This window comes from Amyelois transitella, chromosome 13 (genome assembly GCF_032362555.1).
Source record: "Amyelois transitella isolate CPQ chromosome 13, ilAmyTran1.1, whole genome shotgun sequence".
In the NCBI taxonomy this organism is placed as follows: Eukaryota; Metazoa; Arthropoda; class Insecta; order Lepidoptera; family Pyralidae; genus Amyelois; species Amyelois transitella.
The window spans coordinates 8574181-8593797 of record NC_083516.1 but is presented as its reverse complement, the minus strand read 5'-3'; the positions used below and the strand labels follow the sequence as shown (position 1 = coordinate 8593797).

Sequence of the window (19617 nt, the reverse complement as noted above, 5' to 3'; positions counted from 1 at the left end):
TTTGCTTTTTGCTTACCTACGTCAATTGAGTTGTGATTGTCATTGTCGTCAATCAAAATTTTGTTGAAGTCAGAAAAATAGCAAAGCGCGACGAAGTGAAAGAATTTCCTCGACACGACTATTACAAATTAATTGCAACGTTGACAAATATTTTCCATAAATAATGGCAGATAAAAGAAAAACAAAGAAACGCAAGGACGTGAGTACATGTTTCTCATATTAATGCATAGATAATATCATCACTAAATATACGCGTTTACATTTTTTGCCCATTGTTTGCCTACGTTTCCATATGTGTTAGTAGCGGCATGCGGTTTTTCCCAATGCGTAGAATTCGCAGTCCATATTCCTTTAGAAATAAAAGTATACGTCACAATGAAAAGTGTTAGGAGCCTGTGACGTTTATGTTGTAGTCATTTTCCATGTGCGCTGATCACAATTCTGCGCAGTTCTGTTCGGATGAGTCGGCTTTTTTAAGAGTAAGTTAAGAACTCTTCAGGACGTCCACTCTTGCCATGCGAAATTTATAAAACACTGGAACTGCCTGTTATGATTTTATGCACCTACCATAATGTTTCATAAAGTGTTTATAGTCTTTCTGCATTTGAAGTTAAAATACTTCTTTTTATTTCTAAAACTTCACCTTATTCTGAGTGAAAAAATATATACCGACAAATAACACAGATTGAGTCTTGAAATTAGTTCAAAACTCATGTTACAAGATACTAACTAAACAATCCTTTATTTAAAATAATAATAAATAAATAGATAAACATCCAAGGCCCATAAGGCAAAGTTTGTTTCTTATCATGCCCTGGCCAGAATTTAAACCCAAGACCTGCAGTGTCACAGACACGCGCCCGCACTACTGCTGTGCCACATAAAATGTTCTTTGTTTGAAAATATTTTTTTTTTGTAAATTTTTATTAATTTATTTAATTATTTTCACAGCGAAAAAAGGTTTGAACATGACATTACTTAATTAACTTTAATTTCTTGTACACATACTGTTGCACCTTGGCCACCACATATTTGTAGTTATTTTAATTATTGGCAGCCAATTGATGTTACACTGTGTCTTGCCATAAGACTATAGATATCACTATTAATCTTTAAAATTTTGGTGGGGAAAGTGTTTCCATTATTTCTGAAACTTTGGGTTACACTGAGAACTTCTTATCCAATTTAACTTTTGTCTTTTTGTGTGAACAATGCAATAAGTTTGTTTTACTTTTTTGTTAGGACAGAGTTAGTGTCCTTTCAACAGACGGAGGGTTGGTAGAGCCATAGAGTGAATACCTTTTATGATACTGCAAATTCTCTCCATAGAAATAACAATAGTTCTCTTTTATGTTATATTTTTTTTACTTTTTACACTTTTTATTAATCAAAGCCTGGGTCCATTTGTATTGGTCACACTGGCTAGGTTTTCCTGCTATGAATTTTGGCACTGGATAAAGATATAATATATTAAGTTTATTTATACATTTATGGATTTTAAGGGAAAAATACAACTAGATCTTAGACTAAGGAGAATTTATTTATTTACTAATTTATGTTCATAGAAAACATTGAGACTGATAATCACAACAAGATTACAAAGCTACAAGTACAATGCCATTAATTATTTTGTACAAGGGCACTACTTATGTCATGACAAATTTCTTTCAGTAGGCCCTATATATGAATGTACAGCTTCTTGAATTATTACCTATTTTCAAATAACAACAGACAACACAAGAGAACCTATATGCCAAATTTCAGCTTCCTACGCCCAAAAGATTTGTCTGTACACTGTCCGTATGACAGTCACTCAGTAACGGAAGAGTGGGACTGTAGGGCTCTTTTATTATAAACCAAAGTTTATTTGTTTGTTACCTCTTCACGAGTTATCTACTGAAGTAATCTTCTTGAAATATCAAGTAAACGATTTAATAGGGTACCTTTCATCCCGGTAAAAACTATAGTCCCGTGGAATATAAGAAAACCGTTGTTTTTTTTATGTGGCATTTTAAATCTTTGCTCTTTTGCGTAAATTCACGCGAGTGAAGCTGCGGGTAGAAGCTACGTTTATAAAAATTGATAGACTGAAACCGCAGATTTCTTGTTCTTGTTTACGATATTTTGAACCTTGTCGATGAAAAACAGTTATTTGTAGTTTTGAACACGCATTTTGTTGTAGATTATGTTGACGGAAATAGCTCTCACGCGCTGACTGTTCATTGTTTGTCGAAGTTACGAGCAGTTAGCGTAGCAGAAAATCTGACATGAATTTATCTTACGGGATAACGAACCTTGAACCTGTTGTAGTCAAAACAAAGAAAGACGCTCTTTGTTTGTTTCTGCATACATAAATATAATTACGACTGTATCCCTTGCATTCAAAACCGACAGTCTTGAGAAGACTGAAATGCCACGTTCAGTTGTATGGCTTAATGACGTAATACAGATTCAAATAGTGCCATTTTGCTAGCCCATCGCCTACAAAAGCATCCCAAGTTTATTAGCCTTTTACAAGTTAAGAAAAGTTATGGAGTTGTCACAAGCTCGTATGTAGGCAACGAAACGTAATTAAGAAAATTTATTTTTAAAATTCCTTCATAAAAATTTTGATTATTCGTATAAATAACGCAATAATCTAATAGGTTTATAATTTGAAAGTAAACTATGAAATTATTTTTAAACAAATCACAAAATTCATTGACGTGTATTACTAAGAAACATCCCTACAATAATGCTTCACATTCTGAAGGTTGAAAGAAAAAACATTTTTTTTTTTAATTTCTCCAACTTTTTTGTCGCCTGACTTTTTAGGCTCCGTTTACGCCATTAAAGACGAAAGACTTAAACATGAATAGATGATCTTAATGTTGTATTACGATAAAATATGAATAAGCCAACCTTGACCGTGTAGAGTCTGTCTCGGCCTCCGCAAAGTAAGTCATAGAAATGGCATACTTTCACCGACCCACGTTTCTACTACACCATATTGTAAGCGTCTTTTGAGTGAGTGTGTAGTGTGGTGCAATGGGTTTCAAATACGAATATGATGTAAGATTTTTTTTTTAATTGTAATAGTTTTTTTTTATTTAAAAGGCAGAGGGTGAATCTTTTTGATTATTGTCTGTGTTAGTTGGTTCAGCGCTGTTTAAGTTTTTAAATTAAATTTATAAATCTACACGATTTTATGGAAATGCGTGTGCGGCTGTTAGGTGCAAATATTTTAAATACTGTTGTGTTTCCAACGTTTTTATGATTAAGTACTTGACTGATAATCGATTTAGTTTAAATGGAGTGCACTTTTCTTGTGTAGAGTTATTCACAAACTTGTAACGAAAAGGCATATCCCTAAAAGACAAAAAATAAGACAGAGCCCAGAATTTTAAATTTTACTTTAATAGTGCTCACCCTTGAATAGTCTGATTTTACTTATATTCATTTTTACAGTGGTTTTCACTGGTACAAATTTAACGCAAAAAATGTATTCTATACTTATTTATACTTTAAAATATATATTAATAATGAATTACCTTAAGGCTTTTTTAAAATGTAGAACAATTTAATCGATAAACCAACATCAAACCCGTACCTCGCCAAGCGAATAACGGGACCCTATTCTATCGATACGCACGCGACAATTCACAGTTATTCATTCGTATTGGATTTTTCCTTGTGTTATATTATTTGATCGACGCTACTTTCGTGGTTTGTACTTGCTTCGATATTTCTAGATGTCTCTGGTTTCATCCGCGCCTTTTTATTCTCGATGAACAATAGCATTCCCAAAATCTTCATTTAAGATACCTGTTATTTGGTCCCTAGGGGTTTGTCGAGGCCGACCTTATAAACCTCGTGCTGCAATACAGTAAACTAATTGTGGGTTTGAGACCGTAGGCTCTGTCTACCCCGCATGAGATATAGGCGTGATTATATGTAGGTATGTCCCGCCCCGGCTCCGATCGGATACATTTAAACCTTTCTCTTGAATAAATTTTTACTATGTAATAGTAAAAAACTGCGTCAGAACCCGTTGTGTAGTTTTAAAGATCTAAGGTTACAAGCATAGGTACATACATACAGACACGGACAGACCCAGGAAGCGACATTGCTTCTATGTAGTGATATATGCTATTGTCGGTTTAAAGAATAATATATGTTGTCGGTTGAAAGAATAAGTTGTGAATATGTTATGTTCACTGATTGGTTCTTTTACGTCGCAGTTTCAAAAACTGCGTAATTTCTGAAAAGTTGTACGGTTTCAACGACGAAAGGAAACGAACGCTGTTTTATTTTCGTATCGAATGCAGCCAAGACGACGCCCGAACCAGAAATAGTTATTCCCAAACGGGAAAATAAAGATGTCATTCCACTTTTAACAACAGGTGCACGAATTACTTTAATAAAAATTAAAAAAAAACGACGTTTGATTACTGAGAAAAACAAATGTTTGTCATTTATAAACAAAAAAAAAATTTTTTTTTAAATTAAGTAACAAATTAATATTTATCGGGACCATTTCTTGAACTGGTTTTTTTTTAATTAAAAATGTATTGCATTGTCAATTTTTTTGCAGTTCTTATTGACCACAAGCCCTCTTATTATCTCTCTCTTATCTATGTTAGTTAATCATAGTGTTTAAGATGCACTTGTATTAATGGGAATTCTTCTATTGCGTCAATAACTAAATGGACCACAAATAAAATATTTTTCTAACATATGTATATAAATATATATTTGTAATTTCAGGAGTTTGGCGAATCCACAGAGTCGGAGAAGCCAACGAGCGAAGAGTACGCAGTGGCGAAGTGGTTAAAAGCGAACGTGCCCACAAAGAAAACAAAGTTCCTGAATCACCATGTCGAATATTTCACAGGTAAGCCTATTCTTATTTAATTTTGTTTTCGCTTGCAATTTCACTCATTAAATGCCAACCAAGAACAAAGGTAAATATATATGTAGAATAATTGTCTGTTGACGTAGACGGCACGTAAAAAAAAAATATAGGCGTAATTGTATGTATGTATGTAAATTGTCGTCTCTTGTCTGATTTATCTTATCGCGTTATCCCTGCGAGGGGTCCCGGGGTCCAACTTTGACCTAGATTCAGGAACGGGTTAGTCAAGTACATTAAAATTTAAATTGCATGAAGCGAATTGTGTCTGAGCGTCCACGAAAGAAAAATAACCCAGACAGTAATCATGGCGTTTGCATCAGGTTAATTGCAACATAGATACGACATTTATGAGAAAGCGTTTACGTATTCGGAAAAACCTAAACCTACATGGGAATCACCCAGTTTAGTTCTTTTATTAACTTAAAATTTAATATAATTAAAATTAAATATAATTTTAAGTTAATAATATAAGTTAATAAATAATTTTAATTTTAGTTTATATATAATTTATATATATATCTAAACTTGGGATTCTTCTTTTCGGCGATGGGCTAGCAATTTGTCACTATATGAATCTCAAGTCTATCACAGCTGATTGTGGCCTATCAGTCTTTTTAAGACTGTTGACTCTGTCTACCGCGCAAAGGATATAGACGTGATTATATGAATATACGTAACTTAAATTATGGGCAAACATCAAAAGCCCATGGTTACGCAAATTTCGTATTTCGCTTGACGTGACCGGAGATCAAACCTGAGACTTCTTAGACCATTTTGATACAGGGGCATACACACAATATGCTTTATATGACCCATTTCATTGTTCATATCAGTATCGGCGATCATAAAGCGACGGCAATGAAAACAAATTACAGATCTATCAACACTGTTCGAGTTGTGTAGTGAGACTGATTAAATTAGACTATGACACGCTTCCTAAAGTATTTAACACACGAACATATAAAAATATTATGAGTAAAATGACTGACTTTGTCTACAATGGACATAGATTTCTAGACATTTTCAACTAAAAGTATGTTGTATATTATTATATTTTGTTACAAATGCGAATATTTATCTGCTTTTAAAGTTACCTATATAGCAATCACACGAAACATCGTCACTTTCAGTTTTTTATATTATTTTTTTTGCGGATAACAGCTTAAAGTTTATATTTTTGCTATCAATAAATCCAGCACTACACTATATAATCAATTGACGCGAAACTAATTGTGAGATGAAAACATAAGATTTCATATTTGTAAACACCGATATTAAATGTTTTCTTATGAAATGTTTGCGATTAATTTCAACCATATTAATTGACTTATTTTCTTATCTGAGACGGAAATTAGGCCAATAAATACGGTTGAAATAATTTGCAACATTTGAATAAATGATACACAATGTTACTGATATTGCTACTTTCTTATTTAAGAAGTAAAAACACGTTTTTAAAATAAGCTTATTTTAGAGTATTTTTTTTATAGAAATTAAAATTATTTGTCTCAGGCGCAAAAGCGGTGGACGCACTGCTCACGTCAAAATGGGCGACGGGCAAGAACCCGATCTTCACGACACGCCACGAGGTCACCACCTACCTACATCAGATGCTGCTGCACAAACTGTTCCACAGAGCTAAGAAGGTAGGTTAGGAAGGAAGTAACTTTTATATCTATGCACTGGTATCTTTCATTCTATGACGTGCAATGACGTCCTGACACCATAATCGCCGCTAGGCAAGAACCTAATCTTTAGTAATACGTCACAAGGTCACCACCTACCTATATCAGATGCTGCTGCACAAACTGTTCCACAGAGCTAAGAAGGTAGGTGTACACTCTCAGACATGGAACTTTAATATCTGTGCACTGGTCTTTTTTATTCTGTGACGTGCAATAACGTTCTGACACCACAATCGCCGCTAGGAACAACCCAACCTTTAGTAGCACATTACGAGGTCACCACTTACCTTCATCAGATGTTGTTGCACAAATTGTTCCACAGAGCTAAGAAGGTAGGTGTGCACTCTCATTCCCAGACATGGAACTTTAATATCTGTGCACTGGTCTTTTTTATTCTGTGACGTGCAATGACGTTCTGACACCATAATCGCCGCTAGGAACAACCCAATCTTTAGTAGCACGTCATGAGGTCACCACATACCTACGTCAGATGTTGTTGCACAAATTGTTCCACAGAGCTAAGAAGGTAGGTGTACACTCTCATTCCCAGACATGGAACTTTAATATCTGTGCACTGGTCTTTTTTATTCTGTGACGTGCAATGACGTCCTGACCTGACACCATAATCGCCGCTAGGAACAACCCAATCTTTAGTAGCACGTTACGAGGTCACCACCTACCTACATCAGATGTTGCACAAATTGTTCCACAGAGCTAAGAAGGTAGGTCTACTCCCATTCTCAGGCATAACCTATTAATATCTGTGCATTGTTCTCAAAATCGGAGCTAGGCAAGAACCCAGTCTTAGTACACGTCCCGAGGTCACTAACCTGCCTTTTTGTGACTCCTGTCTGAACTGGTTCATGTGTATTAACACTTCCCACCAACATGCTAAATGTGACCTTTTATCTTAAGACCTTAAGTTCTGTACCCCTCAAGTTATAACCACGTAACCAGCTATGTATGTAATGTTTATGATGATTTTTCCATATTATCAGGTACCAGTAAGTGAACAGGAACTGAAAGGCAAATCAAAGAAGAAAGATGAGAAATCTAGCAAGAGTAATGATGACAAAGACGGAGAAAAAAGCCAAGCCAGCGCCTGCGAAGGAAAGGTTTGAAATTTTTACTGACTGTATATTAAACAGTAGCTGTGGCCGCGACTTCGTCCGCGTGGAATAGTTATTTTGGGCATCATTGAAGCCCTCAATGATGAATAATTTTCCCCGTTTTTTTTCACATTTTACATTATGTCTTTGCTTCTTATAGTTGCAGCGTCATGTTTTATAGCCTAAAGCCTTTTTCAATTCGAACCAGTAGTTCCTGAGATTAGTGAGTTCAAACAAACAAACTCTTCAGGCAAAGGCATTCCATTATTGCAGCACTAATTATCCTAACTACAATAGAAGGAAAATAAGTTAGTGTAATAGTTGTGACATTTGACGTTATTATTAGTTTGTATCCTTTTTTGTAACTACAAAAAAAAAATTATCGAATTTTTTATAGATTTATTTTGAGAAAATCAATAAAATTGTGACAGAGCTGTGACGTCATCTCTATGACGAAGCGATTTCCTGTGGATTTTCTGTGGACAAAAATTTGAAATGTTGTCAATTGTAGATAATATTTATCTATGATCGCAGGACACAAAGGACAGCAAAGAGAAGGAGAAGAAGAAACGCAAGATCCGCCTGGAGATGCACCTGGAACAGCTGTTCCTCGACACAGCGGACGCCTACGTCTGGATCTACAACCCCATGCCGTGGTACTACTGGCTGTGTGGGGTCCTGGTGGTGATTGGTACCATCACTGTCTGCATGTTCCCGTTGTGGCCTGCCACCTTCAGGTAAGTTGACTGTCTTCAACCTCACTTCTTGAACCCCGGTTGCACTTCGTCCATGATTCTGGGTAAGTCGGAGTCCCAGATACATTTTTTATCCATGGTTCTGGGTAAGTCAGGGTTTTTATACAAAGCGACTCCCGTCTGACCTCTGCATTTTTGAAGGAGAACCTAAGTCATAGTGAATCACAGGTCGGTTTCCTTAGTCCATCATATTAAAACGTCTAGGTATTCAATCCCATGCCGTGGTACTATACTGGCTGTGTGTGGTCCTCGTGGTGATTGGAACAGTCACTGTTCCCATGTTCCCGTTGTGACTTTCCACCTTCAGGTAAGTTGACTGTCTTCACCTCACTTCTTGAGCCGGGTAAGTAAGGGTCTTTGTTCCTGGTTGGGTAAGTCAGGTTTTTATACAAAGCGGCTCCCGTCTGACCTCTGCATCCTATGAAGGAGAACCTAAGTCATAGTGAATCACAGGTACAAGGTTGGTTTCCTTAGCCCATCATATTAAAACGTCCAGGTATTCATTCCGGTTTCCTTAGTCCATCATATTAAAACGTCTAGGTGTTCAATCCGGTTTCCTTAGTCCATCATATTAAAACGTCTAGGTGTTAAATCCGGTTTCCTTAGTCCATCATATTAAAACGTCTAGGTGTTCAATCCGGTTTCCTTAGTCCATCATATTAAAACGTCTAGGTGTTAAATCCGGTTTCCTTAGTCCATCATATTAAAACGTCTAGGTGTTCAATCCGGTTTCCTTAGTCCATCATATTAAAACGTCTAGGTGTTAAATCCGGTTTCCTTAGTCCATCATATTAAAACGTCTAGGTGTTAAATCCGGTTTCCTTAGTCCATCATATTAAGACGTCTAGGTGTTAAATCCGGTTTCCTTAGTCCATCATATTAAAACGTCTAGGTGTTAAATCCGGTTTCCTTAGTCCATCATATCAAAACGTCTAGGTATTCAATCCGGTTTTCTTAGTCCATCATATTAAAACGTCCAGGTATTCAATCCGGTTTCCTTAGTCCATCATATTAAAACGTCCAGGTATTCAATCCGGTTTCCTTAGTCCATCATATTAAAACGTCCAGGTATTCAATCCGGTTTCCTTAGTCCATCATATTAAAACGTCCAGGTATTCAATCCGGTTTCCTTAGTCCATCATATTAAAACGTCCAGGTATTCAATCCGGTTTCCTTAGTCCATCATATTAAAACGTCCAGGTATTCAATCCGGTTTCCTTAGTCCATCATATTAAAACGTCCAGGTATTCATTCCGGTTTCCTTAGTCCATCATATTAAAACGTCTAAGTATTCAATCCCATGCCGTGGTACTATACTGGCTGTGTGTGGTCCTCGTGGTGATTGGAACAGTCACTGTTCCCATGTCCCCACTGTGACTTTCCACCTTCAGGTTAGTTTGCTGTTTTTCTCACCTCTCGAGCTCTGGGTGCACTTTTTGACTATGATCCTGGTATGGGTGAGTCAGGTTTTTATACAAAGCGAATCCCGTTTGAAATCAGTAATCTTTGCACCTGCTCTAAATTAATGTAGGTACCTATTCCTTAGGTCACCTTTTACGACATCCATTGAAAATAAATGGAGTAGACTTATAATAATTATTATTATTTGAAGATTGTTAATGTCAATCAAGAGAAAGGCTAAAAATCTTGGGATACTTCTTTATGCAATGGGCAACTTGTCACTATTTGAATCTCAATTACATCATTGTACCATGTAGTTGAGCGCGGCATTAGTCTTTTCAAGACTGTTGACTACGTCTACTTCTTAATATATCAAACGTGATTGTACGTATATATTATATATATCCTTATTAATATTATTAATACGAAAGTAAGTTTATTGGTTTGTTTGTTGTGTCTTCACAGGTTATCTTGTAAACAAAAATTCTTAAATTTTGCCTATATAAATTGAGAGTCTGGAAAAGAACTTTAGTACTTTTTATCCCGGTAAAATCCCGTGAGATTTGTGAAAAACCTTTATTCTTTTGTACGTGGCGCTTTATACGCGCGTGTATGTGGCGCTAAATTCGCGCGATGTATGAACATTGCAAGTTATGAACATTGAATGAACGTTATTCATTTTCAGAAAAGGCGTGTACTACCTGAGCGTGGCTGCCGCCGCGTTCCTCGTCCTCATCATAGCCCTGGCCATCATCAGGCTGGTCGTGTTCTGCCTGGTGTGGATTCTGACTCTGTCCAGACACCATCTGTGGCTGTTGCCCAACCTCACTGAGGACGTGGGCTTCTTCGCGTCTTTCTGGCCGCTATATAAGGTAAACATAGAGTCGCATCCCGCTGGAAAAAGTATTCGAAAATTATTTCGAATACTTTTATTATTAATATATAAATTCCGCTGTAAAAGTATTCGAAATAATCAACCATTCAACAATAGATCGTAATATGTATAAAAACATGCTCATTGTTAATGACCGGAGTATTATATTGAAGGGTTTCTTTTATATAAATCTCTTTCCCATGGATGACGTAAAAGACGACTAAGGGATATAAGGGTTATAAACTTACGATTCTCCTTTAAGGCGACGGGCTAGCAACCTGTCACTTTATATAAATCTCAATTCTATCAGTAAGCCAAACAGCTGGACGTGGCCTATCAGTATTTTTGAGACTGTTGGCTCAGTCTTCCCCGCAAGAGATAAAAACGTGATTATATATATGTATGTATTTAAAAAATGCTTACTAAAATTTTTATTTCTAAATTCCAGTACGAATACCGTGGGCCAGGTTCAGAGAGCGACAAGTCGAGTAAGAACAAGAAGAAACCCAAGAAAGACAAACAGTCGGACGACGAGGCGGAGAAGACGGAGAAAGGGCAAGATGTCGCTCCGGCGGGAGTGGACGCTGCGCACGAGTTGGACGAAGCCAAGTATGTATCGTATGCCGTGTGGTTCCCGGCACTATTAGAAAAAAAAACAATAACACCAATCCCATGTCTTTCCCATAATTGTCGTAAAAGGTGACTAAGTGATAGGCTTATTAACTTGTGATTCTTATTTTAGGCGATGAGCTAGCAACCTGTCACTATTTGGATCTCGACTCTTATCATTAAGCCTAACAGCTGAATGTGGCATATCTGTATTTTCAGACTGTTGACTTTGTCTACCCCGCAAGGGATAAAGATGTGATTATATGTATGTAATCTTATGTCTCCCTGCAGGGCTATTGACATAAAAGACTTGACATTAAAAAAAGGTTATAAAAATATCGGCATATCTTTTCAACTTATAACATATAGAAACACCAAATAGTTGAGTCATATAAGGTAATAGAAGAAACGATGAACAAGATTGACTAATTAAAAGCGTTGAGTTTAACATTTTTTTTTATAATTATTGCGAACCCAATATTTAAATTCACTTTTGAATCCGCAATTAGTCACATTTGCTATATTTCAACCCCCGCATCATGGCACTTAATATCGCGCCAAAAACAATCTTCTCCCGTTTCACGTCATACCTAATAAAAAGCGAAACAGCGATAGTTTTTCCTGAGATAAAAATGGCGTCGTGCGTGCCATTCTACAGAGGCTGGTCAAGAATTAGGTTCGTTCTTCACAAATATTTTTTTTTTATTACAGAGAAGAGAGTCCACTCCTGCCCGGCTCGGAGAAACATTCCGACTCTGAATCCGAGAACAGCCAGCGATCGTCCACAGACAGGGACTTCGAAATCGTCGATCCGGAAATGGTCGAGTCCGCCGAACTCGACCCCGACCCCAAAGTCGCCACTTAGATGCCATTTTGTATCGTCAAACCAATTAGTTAAGGTCGAAAACGCACTGGGTATGTGTGATTCCATTTACAAATTTAAATTTCGTTGCAAACAGAATTGTTCTTGTCAACGTGTTGCCGTCCTTGTCTAGATTGTGGCGGTTGAATGCGACGGCAATGGTTTGTCAATGCACTTTTGTTTGACACAAAGTTAGTGTGTATTGATTGGGTTTTCAAATTTAAATTTCGTTCCAAACATTTTGATTTGTCATTCGAATGTTTCGCCATCCTTGTCTAGGTATACGGCTTATGTGCGACGGTGATATAGGTCGTTTGGTAAAACCCTTTTGTTTGCCACGAAGTGAGTTTTTATTGATTTTTTATTCCAAATCTTATTGGGAATCAGCACAAGTTTTGTAGTTCGTGCATACAGGAGTTATGTATTAATGTTTTTTTAATTAAAGTTTTAATTTAATAATAATATTTTCTGTGAATTCTCTTATCTTATTATATACTTTAATAAATTTGTCATAATATTTTTAAGTTTATAGTATCTACGAATAATAATTTTGCATATTTTTGCATTTATTGCCACTTTTCAGTTTCTTTTTTTTTTCTACTACTTAGTCTTCCTCTATATTTAGACGAAACCAAATTTTTTTCTTAGTCAAAATTGTTTTTTTTAATAATTATTAATACACAAAATGACTGTTATGGAGTTAATGCCAGTGCGTTCAAATGACCGTCATTTATCAGACAATTTGCGAATTGAAAAATCTAGAAGAGATAAATTTAGAATGGTCAGGTTTTCAATATGACAGTAACCAAAGGAAATAACATAAAGTTTGTCCAATTCCAAGGTTCGTTTACGGTAAAAAAAACCTTATAGAAAAATTATTTTATTGTAGTACTAACTACATAATTGGAAAACATTTCGTACATATGTACCTAATCGTATTACAAACTCATTTTGCAATAGTCGAGAAGGCTATGATATTCGCAATCATGTTTTGCGTTATTTGTTTTGTTATGTCCATATATTGGTGCTGTTTAGTTTTGTACCGTTTGCCGTTGTGATAAAGGCTCATTTGAGCCGCTTTTGTAGATGACAAATGCACTGGAAAAATCGGGTCTCATAAAAACTAATGGCATAATGCTAACTGCCTAACATTTTTTGGCAAAATCATTGTCTAAAAATATATATATTTAGGTATTGAATATTATGTTAAACGATGATTATGCAAAAAACGTTGTGCGTAAAATTATGCCATTATAATTTACGAGACCCAATTTAGACCCGATTAATTCTTAATGAATTTAATAAATTTTGTGACTTATTATATAAACATAAAAATGATTTTTCGAATAGTGACTTTGAATGTGTTTAAAGTTACAAATAGATTATATTTTTAATTGATAGAGAAAAAATAAATTGCTTAAAAATTGTTGTTTGAACTCAAATTGTGAATTTCGCAACAGTCTTGAATTGTAAATAAATACATAATCGTATAGATCTTATTGGTGTTCCAAATATATGTCAATCGACGACGTATTTCAATAAAACAATACACTTTTATTAAGAATTTTATTTGTAACATTGAATTATAGTAGGTACCTAATTGAACATTTTGGAAATTTTCATTCTTTTTAGCTGGCACTGTCTTAGACTACCTCCTTTAAAATTGCTATGTAAAAATTAAACCTAACTAAAATATACCTCATACTCTTTTTTCTAATCAATTTCTTCCACTACTGGCCACTACTATACTAAGAAATCATACTGTTTAATTAAAATGCAAAACAAAGATGGCGTTCAATAATTATCTTAAACTTTTTCGCTATTACAAGTTACCACGTCTCTCTTGTTCTATTTCTAAAGACTCGAACAGAGTCTTGAAATTGCCCGCTCCGAACCCCTGAAAAAAAAGATAGGTAATATATTTACTATGCAGCAGTAAGAAAATGAAAGTCCTTATTATTTCTCCCAGTTGTCACTCTTATATTTCTCCTGCACCTTGACAGGTGTTCGACATCTGTAGTTTCGACTCTGTCAGCTTTCGTTTTTGTCTCTTCCCGTATAGATACATACATACATATAGATACATAGGTTAATAATTGTACGCCCGCCGCCTTTTTTATCGGGCGAAAAACTATCGCTGTCCCTTTTCACGTCATAATAAAAAGCGAAACAGCGATAGTTTTTCGCGCGATAAAAACAGCGTCGCGCGTGCCGTGCTAAGCGCCATGCTTTTGGCCATGATTTAGGTATTCGGTGCTCAGAGACAGCAGGCCCAAAAATATTCCTTATACTTTTAATCATGTTTTTATATATAAATACTAGCGACACGCCCCGGCTTCGCACGTGTGCAATGCTGATTGTCGTAAAAAGTAAATGACAAAAAAAAAATTTTGTGGTATATCCATGAGAGATAGACATATACGACACTTAGTGTTCAGCCTGCGTTTGCAGTGTAAGCGGAAAAAATATTATAATTAACGACATCAAATTGGAAACTTCAAAAATAACAGTATTTCTCAACTATTTAATGGATGTTATTATACATATAAACCTTTCTCTTGAATCACTATATCTATTAAAAAACCGCATCAAAAGCCGGTGCGTAGTTTTAAAGATTTAAGCATACAATGGGACATAGAGACAGAGTAAGCGACTTTGTTTTATACTATGTAGTGTAGTGATTCTACTTACATTGTGGTTCCTCCTCTGAATAACTTCTAGAAACAGCGTCGGTCGGTCCTGTGTGTTCTTCGTGAAGATCTGAAGCAAGTATCCGTCATCATCGTAATCTATCAGGATGTTCAGTCGCTCCAACACGTCAATACTCTCGGCCACTCTCACTTTGCTATGTGACAGCTGCTCTCGAATTAGTTTGTAGTATTTAGACGGTATTGACAGGAACTCCACCCCACGGGAACGGAGATTTTTAATCTGGAATAGATGAATTAAAAAAATATACTATAAGCAATCCTAATTTTTTCGAATGAATTATTTTATAAACCTTTTTTTAGATTGAAACACCCTTTGATAGCATCAGAAAAAAAAATATTAACAACTAATTCAGTTATCTCAAAGTTGGGAATTTATTTATTAAAGGTTTTAAGGGAAACCTAGTCCTTGCGGAATATTAGAAACACACAGACAGATCACTCGTATACATAAAACTATATGTTAAAACATAGATACGCGTTAATATACTTTTTCAAAGGTTAGGTTTAAGTGGGCCAGATGATCTAAACAGGTGGACGACCTCGAACTAATTAAATATTTGCACCAGTCCCGTTAATTTTTTCCCTTTTAGTGTAGGAAAAGAGATATAATTACCGCGCTAATAATATCGTCGGTATTGATAGCTATATGCTGCACCCCAGCTCCGCCGTGGTACTCCACGTATTCCTGTATCTGACTCTTCTTCTTCCCCGGCGCCGGTTCGTTTATAGGCATCTTCACGTTCTCCTCCCAATTCGCCATGACCACTGAGCGGAGAGCCGAGTATTCGGTGCAGACTTGTTTATCGTCTACTGACCAGAATCTGGAAGAAATAAAACAATATTGTATTCTGTTATGTGTAGGTATAATAAATAAATAAATATGAACGTTGACCGTAAAAGAAGCGCGACGTACCTACATCACAGATGTTCGTTCAGCGTTGCCGAAATATCGATAATATTACTATCGATACTTGGGTTTCTTCTTTTAGTCGACGGGCTAGAAATCTGTCACTATTTGAATCTCAATTTTATCATTTGGCCAAACAGCCGAACGTGGCCTATCAGTCTTTTTAATACTGTTGATTCTGTCTACCCCGCAAGGGATAAAGACGTGATTATATGTATGTATCGACAATCTTACCACACAACCTTTGTAAATCTAAGAAATGCAAATAAAAAACTAATAATACCTGTGAAACTGCAGACATCTCTCATACCAGGACGCAGCCGTCTCCATCCCATTGTCTGGCTGGTTGCCCACCACGTGGTCAATGAAGTCTATTTCAACCTTGGGCCTGAAACATAAAGTTTAATAAAAACAAACTGATATGTATTCAATTTCTAAACCTAACTAAACCTAGTCCTTGCTTGAATTTTTTTATTGAGGGGAACGTTTAAATAAATCTTAACGCATGCGCCCGCTCTGTGTTCCTTATAGTGTACGAGATTAATTTTGCCTTTAGGTAGGTCTGATTTTTAAAACCCTTTTTTGGGACTACTTTTGAAAGGGCGGTACCTACTCTTAGTCTCACAAAAGAGTACCTTCTTGGACCACATCTTGCTTACCATCAGGCAGATTTATATCGAACGCACATAATATCATGATATCGTGGTGTTTTTTATTCCTACTATTTAATTGGCCACGAGTCAAAAAGAGGAAGAATAAATGCTGTTATTATGGTGCATCCACATATGCCTGATTATTGACCGCCTTGATATTATAAAGGATGCACGTGCCGGCGGCATGTGTGGATAGACCATTATACTACCAGCAAATCATCAATTTCTTTTTTATTTGCCCTTGTTAAACTTACAGAAATTTGTTGATTGGATCGTTGTCAAGTGTCTGGTACCCTGGCAGGAAGGGACCGCTGTATCTCGATCTGTCTACCAGCGTGTGAGTGTTATCTCCGTACTGTGAAAAAAATGTCAGTCATTAGGTATTAACGGTGCAATGATTTGTTTGTTAGCGTTTATGTCTGCATAAATCGATTTTGAAAATTATTTTGTCACAATCTTTGGCGCGGTGCTTCGCTCCTGCGGAAAATTCCTGAAATAAAAGTAGCCTATGTCACTCCTGAAGGTCTATTCTATATCTGTGCCAAATTTCGTGAAGATCAGTCTAGTAGTTTTTCAGTATTCGTTACAAACATACAGATATTATTATTTTTTTTTTAAATTGGATACAAGGTATCACTTATTGACGTCACATCACTTAAATCTAATTATATCTACCACCGCTTCTAAAGCACAACGAACTACACTGCAGCATTTTCACCGGACGTCAATTCACAAATATAGATCTCTTAAATCTTAGGGTAAAGAAAAATTAAATTTTAAAAAATACTAACGGTTTTTATAGTAGCCATTCTGACCACTCCATACTGATCTCTTTCCTCCCACAAATCCCGGACCACCACGGCGCCCTGTCTCCTGGCGTACTCCAAGATGTAATCCAGGTTCTCCACCTGGAACGCCACGTCTTTCACGAAGTCTCCGTGATAGGCCACCTCGTTGGTAAACTCCGTTTCTTCTGGATCGTACTGAGCTTGGAATACGAAAACTATCTGTTACGGAAAATAAATTATTAATACTTTTAAATAAAAATGCATAAATTTTGATTAAGACTCAAGAAAGAAAACCCGGGAAAATAAAAGAGAAGGTTATTTGTAATTATTTTTAACAACCTTTTTTATTTCTCGGATAAAGGACAAGTGATGTACTGTAGGATCGTGGCAAGTGAAAAAGTTTTACATTAAGTAGGTATGTACCTATTACTTTTAAGCTTTTGATATCATTTTTATTGTTAGTGTAAGAACGAACTTATAGTTTTTCTTAGTTTTATATCGCACATACGCGCTGCTTATTTTTGTGTCGCGTTAAGTTTGTTTAGGTACTAAATTCAATTACAACTCCTTCACCACTCCGTGAAAGAGACTTTGTATTGATCATAATATATGAAACATCAGAATGTACTTTAATGTATGTTATATCAGAATGTACAGAAAGTTACCTAGAAAAACGGCACGGTGGACAACTTATTATACATGTGTACTTGCCTTGTTCATTCTGACGGCATGTGAAGCCACCTTCCGTGATCCAGTCTCCAAGCCTGAGAAAGCCAGGGGCTCGAATCCAAAACGTGTTACGTAGTAGCTGGCAGCCTACGCAAATAATATTGTTATAGATAAAAAGTCATAAAAAAGCAACTTCCGCCCTCAGTTCAAGTCGTGTGAGGTGTGGTGACATCCCATACGTCAAAGCTGAATCACAGCGTAGAGCCTAAACCGCGATATCAAAGATTTCAAAGATTGGAGCTAAAATACAATTTCCGATTGAACATCGTCGGAGCCGCGGTTTCCCAGGCAAAACACCAGCCTGGCGGAAGATTTTCACTTACAAAAGAAGCCCGAATCATTGCTTCACGCGTAAATTTTAACGGCAGTTTTATAAAAAGTATAATTAAAATTTTTGCCGTATTATTGTAAAGATATCTAAAGTTCTAGTTTCATTAACGCTCATAAACACTATTTATAAATTGTAAGACTTTTAGAAAATAATAAAAAGTAAAGTATTTTTATAATTGTACCTGTTTTGCGTTGGACACCCAAAACGTGAGATGGTCGAAGGCCAAGAATTTTCCATTTTCCGGTTTTCTTCCCTTATCCGTATAAGAAGTCTGGAAAAAGTTAAAAATTAATTCGACAAATAAGAGAACTAGTTAAGCAACATTTAATTTAACATAAAAATAAATATTTAAGTAGGTACCTTAACTTAAAACAGAATTATTTCGGCTTAGTATTGAAGAGTAAATAAAGTACTTATTACTTTGTTTGATTACTACATTTTTACTTATATTTAACAAAAAAGTAAGCAGAGATCTATCTCTCTCTCTATCTCTGGTATAAAAATGAAATTATTTCTTTGATATGTAAATGATATTATCTAGGTACAGCATAATTACGTTTTTGACTAATAAGAACATAAAATTACTTACCATATTGAAAATCAAAAAACAAAACTAAAATTCTTCTAAACTTTGAAAATAAAAAAGACAAGTGAACACGGTCGGCGTCGTGTGAGAATCAAGAATCTAGTTTGACGCCTCTGGTTTTATATTCCAACAGAAATCTCGTATTCATAATAACATTTTGCGTTTAATATAACCCGGAATAATGACGTGTTCAACTGTTCACACTTAATTTTGAATTGCATTGTATTATACATAAATATGCCGAATTGATTTGAAATTACGAAAAGTGGAGACTTCCAAGTTTGCATGAAAGCTTTATTGTAATATCCTGAAGGGCTATTTTATCTCTGACAAATTTTGTGAAAATCAGTTTACATTTCTGAAAGTTTCTGAATTTATTCAATATTTGTATTGAATAAACTTACAAAAAATACTTATCTTTTAAATGTGGATAAAAAACGTTATATATGCTCCTTCCTTCTTATTATTTTGCTGGACTTAAGTCCTATGTACATATACTTATACAATTTCTTAAAGATTTTTTCTTGTATAATATTTCTGGCATCTGGTTGGAAAAATTACGTTTTTATTTTTTTCCAGAATAGGCAATTAAATTCTATTAATTTTTACTAAAAATTAAGATTGTAATTTTAAAAACTTATTAATTTAGAAAAATCCAAGGTCTAGCTTGTATTGAATCAATGTAACTTTTCTAGTTTTCACAATTGGGTTATATCTTACTTA

The 19617-nt window shown here is 35.5% G+C and overlaps 2 protein-coding genes across 2 annotated transcripts; one reads left to right on the top strand and one right to left on the bottom strand.

Annotated features, from left to right (window-relative positions):
- The first annotated feature begins 34 nt into the window (after positions 1-34).
- LOC106129245 (translocation protein SEC62) lies at positions 35-13746 on the top strand. The gene is made up of 8 exons (XM_013327745.2): positions 35-199; positions 4747-4873; positions 6407-6540; positions 7578-7694; positions 8223-8425; positions 10530-10716; positions 11167-11327; positions 12039-13746. The coding sequence occupies exons 1-8, from the start codon at positions 164-166 to the stop codon at positions 12190-12192; spliced, it is 1119 nt and encodes a 372-aa protein (XP_013183199.1). The 5' UTR covers positions 35-163; the 3' UTR covers positions 12193-13746.
- Positions 13736-18971, bottom strand: LOC106129224 (4-hydroxyphenylpyruvate dioxygenase). Its single transcript, XM_060947357.1, has 9 exons — positions 18898-18971; positions 18490-18579; positions 17960-18064; positions 17252-17467; positions 16715-16815; positions 16091-16195; positions 15514-15721; positions 14881-15120; positions 13736-14086 (listed from the first exon to the last, which is right to left on the bottom strand). The coding sequence occupies exons 1-9, from the start codon at positions 18898-18900 to the stop codon at positions 14012-14014; spliced, it is 1143 nt and encodes a 380-aa protein (XP_060803340.1). The 5' UTR covers positions 18901-18971; the 3' UTR covers positions 13736-14011.
- Between the last annotated feature and the right edge of the window lie 646 nt (positions 18972-19617).

What these genes read in the sequence shown, in the direction of transcription:
- LOC106129245 (XM_013327745.2), top strand. Translation starts at nt 164, where the DNA reads ATGGCAGATAAAAGAAAAACAAAGAAACGCAAGGAC. An exon ending in AAACAAAGAAACGCAAGGAC is followed by an intron (nt 200 to 4,746) that starts GTGAGTACATGT and finishes TTGTAATTTCAG; the next exon opens with GAGTTTGGCGAATCCACAGA. An exon ending in CCAGCGCCTGCGAAGGAAAG is followed by an intron (nt 7,695 to 8,222) that starts GTTTGAAATTTT and finishes CTATGATCGCAG; the next exon opens with GACACAAAGGACAGCAAAGA.
- LOC106129224 (XM_060947357.1), bottom strand. An exon ending in GATCCAATCAACAAATTTCT is followed by an intron (nt 16,196 to 16,714) that starts GTAAGTTTAACA and finishes TTTATGTTTCAG; the next exon opens with GCCCAAGGTTGAAATAGACT. An exon ending in TTCAGAGGAGGAACCACAAT is followed by an intron (nt 14,087 to 14,880) that starts GTAAGTAGAATC and finishes CTTTTTTTTCAG; the next exon opens with GGGTTCGGAGCGGGCAATTT.